Source organism: Salvelinus sp. IW2-2015, unplaced genomic scaffold (assembly GCF_002910315.2).
Source record: "Salvelinus sp. IW2-2015 unplaced genomic scaffold, ASM291031v2 Un_scaffold16642, whole genome shotgun sequence".
In the NCBI taxonomy this organism is placed as follows: Eukaryota; Metazoa; Chordata; class Actinopteri; order Salmoniformes; family Salmonidae; genus Salvelinus; species Salvelinus sp. IW2-2015.
The window spans coordinates 35,329-45,633 of NW_019957686.1; the positions used below are offsets into that span (position 1 = coordinate 35,329).

Consider the following 10,305-nt stretch of genomic DNA (forward strand, 5'->3'; position numbering starts at 1 on the left):
CTGACAGAGCTTGAGAGGATCTGCAAAGAAGAATGGGAGAACACTTTTCCAATATTACTACCGTCCATGCATCTCATCTCATCTTTCCTTCCTCTCTCCTTACCAAAGCACTGGGAGTAGAGCTCCCTGAGGACTGGGCAGATGCCAGTCTCCCTGGCCTGTCTCTGCTGCAGCTTCAGATCCAGCTGTTCCTATAGGTGCACCACGTCCATGAGGGTACACGGCGTGCTAGACACCTGCTGCACCCACAGCTGGTTGGTCTCCATCCATTCCCTGTAACAGTGGTAGAGCTGAGATTAACACAGGGTTGCCAGATTTCAGGTTTTACAAAACCGGGAATATTGGTTAATTTCCCGAAGGGGAAGAAATAGGGAGAAGGGTGTTAATCAGTAAAGATGTGTGTGTGTGTGTGTCATGTCATACCGGGGTGGTAGTATGGCATTGAGGATCTCCTCGGTTTACTGTTTGTTGGCATCGGCTGAGGGGGTCTTGGGTTTGGGTAGAGGTGGCACAGGGCCAGTCATGGCAGGCTGTTGTGGGGCCACTTTCAGAGTCCGTGCTTGAATTTGCAGTACACATTTAGGTTAGAAGAACATCCATCTTCAGCCAATTTGATGTTGAGAAAAAGCAAAGACAATTGTTTGACATCTCTCACCGCTCACTAGGAACATTGGCATGACATTGATTTCAAAATAATGCCCCTGGATGTATGTTAGATACCACTATATGGATACATTTAGCTACCTGTAGCTGGGGGATTATACAACTTTGGACACTTTAGCAGTGCAAACTTTCAGAAATTAAAACTTATTCAAACACCATTTTACCAGTATTGTACTTGTCTTTGATTTGTCTAGAAGCTATATCTGATAATGGCTGCGATCGTACTTTTCAGGAATTTATGTTTTTGTCATTTTTCCCAGACAGCCATAGACAAATGTAATTTCCATCACGTCATTAAACATCCATTTTAGTTGAAAATGAAATATCATACAATTGATTTATAATGGATTTCTTATACATTTGTACATGAACTTGTATTGAACAGTATTTAAAGTGATTTTTAAGGTTTTCCTAATATTAATAATTCAACATGACGCCTGAATGTATAAACTTGCCTTGGTGACAGCTGAAAACATTTATTTATCATGAAAAATAAGATATTTCCACCCAACCTTTTTGTGAGATTATGATAACAACCATATGATTTCCCTATCTAAAACAAATAAATGTATGTAAATTATACATAATATACTCTTCTACCTCAAAAATATGGGTTGTGATGGAAATGACAAGGTGTGGTGGAAATGACATCTATGTAAAAAAAAAAAATATGAAAACAATCTTTTATGGCAAACATTTTGAACAACAACCATTGTTAAACATTTCAGACCTATACTGGGTTGTAGGCCCATCACTCACAACGTGTACAGCAGTAGCCGATGGGCAGAGCTCAAGGAAGTAGGCCAGTGTTTTTGCGAGATGGGCCCAGATAGCAGAGGGGTCATGCCGCATAGAGCACAGTGAGCAAAGTGAAACTATCATTTGTGGTATATCCAACACAGGTGTGGAGGGTCACCTGCTTGTGAGAATCACCAAAGTGAACTGCCTGGATTTCACTGGTGTATTTACACAGGTAGTTCTCTGCAAAGTCAATATGCACAATGATCACCTCTTTCCCCAGATTCTCTTACTTTTCTCAGTTTGGAGTATTGGTGTCGACTGTTGTACACGTGTTTCACCAACTTCTCTTTCAATCCTTTGGAGAAGTCCTTCAATAGAATCTGCAGTGTGCCACATACCTTTTATTTTACTGTCAAATGTACAGTGAACTTCTCCATGTTTCACTCTGTTTTTCTACACAAGCAATATTTACCTCGAATTTCCTTCAACTTCTGGACATCACATCTGGAACAACTTTCCACTGCAGCCATGCGCTTCAGTGTCACAATGTTTCCATGGTAACTAAATTAACATTCTCTTGAAAAAACTTTATTAATGAGGAATTTGTCCTCAGTGGTGGAAATGACATCACTCCCAAAGGACAGGTATATTTTGTGTAAAAAACAATATAAAGGGCATACTCACAATAAATATTGATATAGATTTTATTTAATTGACTCTTTCTGTAGTACCTAACATTATATAATGTGTAATTATTAATGTTTTCTCATTGAAAAACATAGTAGAAGCTTAAAAGGCTGGGTCAGGGACAAGGGCAAAATAGTGAAATTGAGGCATAAAATGCATCTGAAAAGTAACTAGAATACTTGATAGAGAGGTGTTTAAAAAAGTATGGGGTGATTCCAGTGTGAATTTAACATACAAATATACATATATATATTTTATATATATATTTTTATAGAATCCCCAAAATTGACCAGAGGACATGGAAGTGCCCGTAGTTGCAGAATCACCCAGCTACTGTAACTAACGTTAGCAGCCAGCATTAAACACGTGTTTTGTTAACGTTACTCTCTACCTTTGGTGACTTATTTTCTGTTTCTGCTCACCAAGACTGGGTTGTCATATTTCAGCAGAGAATCAGCTGGAGGAATCATTGTGATACTTTGATTACACTACACATAAAAACGTGGTTTGTTGTAGCAAGTACTGTCTTAAGGAATGTATGTATATGTTGTTGAAATGTGAATTGATAACTTATTTGTTTATTTTTACCATGGCAACTTAATTCCATGCGCGACTCACTAACCTCTCCGAGCTGCTCGGTGGCATGATTCAGAGTTGTTTCAAACCTTTGATGCTATGAATTGGTTAAGGAAAATTAAGTACATTTAATTATAATATTTGTAGGTGCATGACCTCATTGAAGATATGATAGAATAGGTCTGCAATATTACAACGGAACTAAAGTGAAGTAGTCCATAGCCACGGTGAAAAAAATATATAGCGTTCTGCCGGAAGCGGAAACGCGTTTCCTTGCGCACAATAGGAAAACTTTCTCAGCGTTTGTAGTGGAGTTTGTTGTTCACGTTTTATACATATTTATTCGCTGTGAACTTTATTTAGTCGATTAACAACGATTGGTTGAGTTTCATAATGGATAAAGAGAGACGGCATAAAAGAGTGGAATCCCCTGTGCGGGACTCAAAACCGAAAATCAAACAAGAGAAACTGAGCCCTGCTAGGCCCCAGAGATCACGCCGCTCGAGTTCGGGGTCCAACGGCAGCCCAAGCCCACCGCCGCAGAGGAGACGAACGAGCAGGTAGCTAGCCTGATTTCATGGGTGTATGGTATTGTAGTTAGCGAGCACAAATTACACAGTGGGGTTGCACGTCCATGAGTTTACACAATGTCAATAATAGCAACTAGTTAACCATTTAGCTAACTAGTAGGCGTTATTGTTATGCGTTAGTCTTGGAACGTTAACGTCAGTCCTCAATTAGCCATTGATCATGACTCTGTTACATTACACAAGGCATTGTACAAAGGCGTCTTTGCAACGCGTCGCTGGCGGTACGGCTTTGGAAGTATAAGGACCTTATTTTTAGTATCATTATATAATTTCAAAAAACAAAAGGTTAAATTGATACACGCCTTGATAGGGTTAAGGTTAGTGTTACCACACTGAAATACCTCCATGTTAAAGTGCTTGTTTACGGAAGACGAGGCGACCAACCACATGTGTTATCTAGCTAGCATGCTCCACCCCAACACCTGTGTGTAAGCATAACTCAGGAAGTGTAGCTGAAGTGTAGTTTCGTCTGGTGGAGGCTACCATAGCCGAATGGATCTGCAAAACTGTTTGATCAAGTGTTTTTTTTCTTTCTCCCTCATGATGGATGAGTGCCATATGTTTTGAAAGACGTATGGGAAGTGATTATTATTGACGTTTCTCAACGTTAAAACGGTGTCAGGATTGTACCTAGTTCACATGAGGTGGTAGTGGGCAAAGAAAATGAATGAGCTGTGGGGTCAAAGCAGAATGCTGCCTAGTTTCCCCTCAATTAGCTAGCTAAGTCTCATTTAATGTTAGTTGACTGGAAACAGTGAGAGCTAGCTAGAATTCAAATATAATTGTCACAAGCACTGGAGACTTTACCGTAAAATGCTTGCTTATGAGCCCTTTCCATTGATGCCGAGTTTAGAAAATGAAATGGTAAGGAGGAATAGAATAGCGCTACCATTGACTAACCTGTACCCCTGCACATTGACTAACCTGTACCCCTGCACATTGACTAACCTGTACCCCTGCACATTGACTAACCTGTACCCCTGCACATTGACACGGTAGCTGTACCCCCTGTATAAAGTCTAATTTTTTTTATCTGATATTGTTAATATATAATATATATATACTTTAGTTTATTTAGGAAATATTTTCTTAACTGCATTGTTGATTAAGGGCTTGTAAGTAAGCATTTCATGGTAAGGTCTACCTACACCTGTTGTATTCGGTGCATGTGAGGAATAACATTTTATTTTATTTGACAGTATGTACAGCGAGTACCAGGTCATTGTGCATAGGTACGAGGTATTTGAGGTAGATATGCACATGAAGACGGTAAAGTCACTAGGCATCAGGATTGATAATAAGAGTAAAATAAAGAACAGAGCAGCAGCAGCAGCAAATGAGTGTAAAAGTGTGTGTGAGTTTGTATTGTCTGTATTAATGTCTGTGGGAGTGTCAGTGTAATGTGTATGTAGTCTAGTGAGTGTGCATAGGGTCAGTGCAAGATAGTCAATGCAGATAGTACTGGTACCATTAACTGGCTATTGAGCAGTCTTATGGCTTGGGGGTAGAAGCTGTCTCAGAGCCGTTTGAGAGCCGATCGTCCGGCAGCAGAGTGAATAGTCTATGGCTTGGGTGGCTGGAGTCTTTGGCAATTTTTCAGGCCTCCCCTGACTGTGATGTACTGGGCTGTCTGCACCACCCTCTGAAATGCTTTGCGCTCAAGGGTCAGTGCATTTGCCATACCAAGAGGTGATGCAGCCTGTCAAGATGCTCTCGATGGTGCAGCTGTATAACTTTTTGAGGATCAGAGGGCCCATGCCATATCTTTCCAGCCTCCTGAGGGGGAAGAGATGCTGCCGTGCCCTCTTCACGACTGTGGGTGTGCGTGTGGACCATGTTAAGTCCTTAGTGATGTGTACGCCAAGGAACTACGCATGCTCTCCCCTCTTTCTCCTATAGTCCACAATCAGCTCATTGATCTTACTGATGTTGAGGTTGTTTTCCTGGCACCACACTCCTAAGACTCCGACAACCTCCCTGTAGGCTGACTCATCGGCGTCGGTGATCAGGCCTACCAGCGTTGTTGTCAACAAACTTGATGCGTGTTTTGCTGTCGTGCACGGTCATGCAGCTGTGTGGGTGGACAGGGAGTACAGGAGAGGACTAAGCAAACACCCCTGAGGGGCCCCCGTGTTGAGGGTTAGCGTTGCCGGAGTTGTTGTTGCCTGCCCAGGATCCAGTTGCAGAGGGAGGGGTTCAGTCACTGAGTCCCCTAGCTTGGTTATGAGCAAGGAGGGGACTATGGTGTTGAACGCTGAGCTGTAGTCTATGAAAAGCATTCTCGCATAATTATTTCCGCTCTTGTCCAGGTGGGAGAGGGCAGTGTGAAATGCAATTGAGATTACGCCATCTGTTGGGGCGGTATGCGAATTGGAGTGGGTCTAGGGTGTGTGGGATGATGGGGTTGATGTGTGTCATGACCAGCATTTCAAAGCACTTCATAATTACAGATGTGATTGCTACAGGGCAATAGTCATTTAGGCAGGCTACCTTGAATCTCTTGTGAACAGAGGCAATGGTATTCCGCTTGAAACATGTTGGGGTTACAGACTGGGACAAGGAGATATTGAAAATGTCTGTGAAGACACTGCCAGCTGGTCTACGCATGCTTTGAGAACATGTCCTGGTATTCTGGCCTTGTGATTGTTAACCTGTTTTAAACATTCTGCTCACATCGGCCACAGCTGTATCACAGTCATCTGTAAAAATTGACTTTTAAGCAAGGCACAGTGCTCTATTCTTTGAAGCGAGCATGAAAGGCATTTAGCTTGTTTGGGAGTTCTGCATTGCTGGGCTACTCTGTGTTTCCCTTTGTAATCCCTTATCGTCTGCAAGCCCTGCCACATCACGAGCATCTGTACTAGCAAAACAGTCTTGTGGCCTCGCGCTCGCTCCCGCCACTTCTGTATTGAGCACATCACTAGTGCTTCCTTTTTGAGCTTTGGTTAGTTAACAGGAAGCAGGAGAATGGAGTCATGGTCGGATTTGCCCAACGGAGGGCCTTGTATGTGTTTAGTCTGATTAATCAGGCAGTAATACACAGTTAATTGGTACACAGCCCGAAACTAATGTCTCCAGAATGTTTAAAAAAATTACATTTAAACATTACTGGTTGTCTGAGTGGTTTGTTCTTCATCTTCTCCAAATTTGAGAAAATATCCACAGGAAGGTATTGTTTACCCAACTTTTTAGAGAGCCGGGAGGTATATGGTTCGGAACGAGGTAAAGTTCGTTTTAAGGAACCGTTACATGATTTTGCAGTCATTAGTTTCAGGCTGTATATACCAATTAATTATCTATTACAGCCTGATTAATCAGACTAGCTATAAATGGTACATTTGCCAGTGGCACACCGGCCCAGTGCCAACTGAAAGCTACTGGCCCAAATGGGGAAAAATTATATACTGTCCCGGGCCAAGATCTCACGTGAAAAATTATAATGTGCGCAGAATTTCAATATCAGGTAATTGTATACATATTTTGCGGGCTGAGCAAGTAGCCTATTATAACCTACCCTCCATACACTAATAATTGCATTTTAACTTGACAATTGAATGTTTACATTTATTGTTTAGAGGGAAAAAATCTTACCGTAATCTCAAAAAGGTTGTTATTGTTAGCGATTTTGAACAGTCAGCAGGCTACTATAGGACCCTATAAAATCAGTTTTATCTTTTGCTAATTTCCATTTTCCCAGTTTTGTTATTCACGGTTTCTGAGCTTCCTATTTTTGTCATGTTTCACTCTCAAAATCACACTTTTTAAAAAAATTTATAGAAAAGGATAAAATGTGACGTTCTACATCCCGACGGGTGTAGTTGGGAGGGTGTGTAGTTGCCTTTCGATTCAATTGCGCACCTAGCCAAGAGACAGTTGTTTGGCTAGTGGTGTTTCTGTACGGTACAGTGTAGCCTAAATTTGATGCCAGAGTTTGCAAAACAAATGCTGACCCAATTGATCAAAATCATCATGATATTATTCTGCCAGGTAGATCTACATAGCAGTCCTAATTGTAATTTGAGTTATTTTTAGGAAAGCATTCAGAAATGTTCATTCAAACAAATCATGATGACTGAATGGCGCATCGCAGGGATTTAACCATGACTTCGAACCAAACTTTTTAAATACCTGGTTTGAATACCCATTTGTTGCCTTAGCTTTTACTGGTAGTTATCATGAATTGAAACGTCTTCCCTACTGCTGTCGTTCTTCTGTGAGCTGCTCTACGTGATAACCGGTTGAGAGCTGCATCCTCTTTGCTGCCCGACAGATTATATTCCTCTCAAAGGCAATGTGTGCGGTGCGTGTAATAAATAATGTACATAAAGAAGTAACCGCTTTGGGAATTTCTGTTTTTCATCAATTATATAGCCCAAATTGAAAATAGCATTATTACAATATTTTTTTTCATTGGCCCAGGCAGGCCATTGACAGGGATGATTGACTCCCTAGGCCAGCGATCATCCTGTATGTCAAACCCTGTATTACTAATTATTTGTCAGATGTCGCTCAGAGAATCCAGTAGGAGCTGTCCGTTGTAGCTAGCTAGCCTTGGTGTTAAATTATTCAACTATTGGTTTTAAAGCCTTTCCTTGTTGATTTGATTGACTAGATCGCCACCCAGGACAAAAGGTCATTCGCCAGGTAGAAGGGCGTTGGGAAGACGAGACAGATCGCCCAAAAACACCGGCAGGAGCCGAAGCCCTCCACGCAGTGCCGATGTCAAAATAAAGCGGGTGATTCTGCCACTACTTATGAGTAAATGTAACAATTGGGGAAATGTATTCATGTAAAATTTTAATGCAGCAAATATCTTCTTTAAATAGTAACACTTTACCAACTAATTTTGGCCCTATGCTTGACTCTGGAATCAGGCTAAATCCCCTATCTCCTGTCCCACTGTCTCCCCTACAGGAGCAGGATGACCACCGCGGTGCCGATGACCGTAGAAGGCGTGACCGCAACGACAAGCCAGAGCCCTCGGAGCCACCAGTGCGGCGAAGTAGGTGGGAGCAGGCTGACGGACCCAGAGAGTCTGACAGACCCAGGGAGAGAAAACGAGGTGAGAGAGAGCGGGGTGGAGGTGGGGAGAGGCCCAGAGAGCGCGAATCCCGCTCCTTCCAGGAGCAGCAGGCTGAGAGACAGCAGCATGACAATCAACGACGGGACAACCGGCACCGGTTTGAGGAGAACAATGGTGAGGGACAAGCTTTCGGACAAGGTACCCAAGAGGGGGGCGAGGGCAAAGACAGCCCCCCAGTCGATAAAGAGAAGCCCAACTTTGCACTGTCTGGCGCGCTCACGGAAGATACCAACACGTTCAGGGGGGAAGTGATCAAGTACAACGAGCCCCCCGAGGCTCGCATCCCRAAGCGCAGGTGGCGACTGTACCCCTTCAAGAACGATGAGCAGCTCCCGGTCATGTACGTTCACAGGCAGAGTGCCTACCTGATGGGGCGGCAGAGGAAGATTGCGGATATCCCCATTGACCACCCCTCCTGCTCCAAACAGCACGCTGTGTTCCAGTACAGGTGAGATCTGACAATCACTTGGTTGCTCAAATCAGGCCCTCGGGATGACATTATTTTAGCTGCTAATCCTTCGAAAATCATCTCTCTATGTTTTGAAATTCTGCCATTTTCCAGTTTGACATAATTTCCCAACATTTTGTTGAAGTCTGACACTTAACATCTGGTTAATGTAGTTCTGTTGGGTTTATGTGATTTCAATCTCTAGGTCAGTGCTCTCCAACACTGTTCCTGGAGAGCTGCCCACCTGTAGGTTTTTGTTTCAACCCCAGTTGTAACTAGCCTGATTCAGCTTATCAACCAGCTAATAACTAGAATCAGATTAGGGTTGGAGCAAAAACCTCCATGGCGGTAGCTCTCCAGGAACAGTGTTGGATAGGCCTGGACAGGCCTGCTCTAGGCTACGTAGTTCTGAGTTGGGACAGTTTCAACCTCTGGGTAATGTAGTTTTGTGTCTGCTGATTTCCAGGCTGGTGGAGTTCACGCGTTCGGATGGAACTGGTGGGCGGCGGGTGAAGCCCTACATCATTGACCTAGGTTCGGGCAATGGCACCTACCTGAACAACCAGCGCATCGAGGCGCAGCGCTACTACGAGCTCAAGGAGAAGGACGTGCTCAAGTTTGGCTTCAGTAGCCGCGAGTACGTTCTGCTGCATGAGTTCTCCGACACGGCCGAGGTGGACGCCAGGGCGGAGGAAGACGACGAGGGCCTGGACGAGGGCCCAGATGAGGGAATGCAAGACCTCTGAACCTTTTCGAATAGTTGACTTGCGTCCTTCCGTCCTAATTTCCTTTGAAGTAATCACAGATCTTAATTGGTTGGATTGTTGAAAGTAATAGGATTTTGCTTAGTTAAACCTATTCAGTCACTTATAAATATGTGCTTACCTCAGGGGAAACAAGGAAGGAAATGCGCATTCTTTCAAGTATTCTGACAGGGCCATGGATTATCCCATCAAGTGTATTGTGGGAAAATAATGTTCTCACCGATGCCTACCACCTGTTGGCCATCTCCTTAAAAACACGAATGGAACAATGACCTGACATGATGGCGTGTTGGGTTAAGCATCTTTCAGGGTTAACGGAACAAATAAAATCAAAAGTGGTAGGAGAAGTCTGTGTGGTCTCTATTTGGCGGTCATAAAAACCTGCTTTAACCTGCAGTAACCGGTCTCAGTACTCCCTATTCTCAGGACATTAGTATAAGATCAGTAGTGTGGTTGATTTCACCCCCATATCTGACTGCATACGTTCAACACAAGTGCTCAATGCCAGAAAGAAGTTCCTTGACAAAATAAATATTTTGTTATTATATTTTTGGAATACAACATTGAATACAAAGTAAGGCTAGCCTTCAGCAATAGACTATGTCCAGACCTTAACTGTAAATACACTGGATGTATTGAATGTGAACGCTGGATTCATCATATGGTGTACTGTATTTGGGTTTGAGCAGGAGTAAAGAAAGCATAGGCGTATATGTATCTGCTTTAAATGTGTTTCTTGTGATGTAAGAAAAA

At 42.9% G+C, this 10,305-nt stretch overlaps 1 protein-coding gene across 1 annotated transcript; it reads left to right on the forward strand.

Moving 5' to 3' along the window:
- Positions 1-2,940: 2,940 nt before the first annotated feature.
- Positions 2,941-9,899, forward strand: LOC112080996 (smad nuclear-interacting protein 1). Its single transcript, XM_024146945.2, has 4 exons — positions 2,941-3,227; positions 7,870-7,993; positions 8,172-8,788; positions 9,255-9,899. Exons 1-4 carry the CDS (start codon positions 3,061-3,063, stop codon positions 9,532-9,534), a joined length of 1,188 nt encoding a protein of 395 aa, XP_024002713.1. The 5' UTR covers positions 2,941-3,060; the 3' UTR covers positions 9,535-9,899.
- Positions 9,900-10,305: the final 406 nt, after the last annotated feature.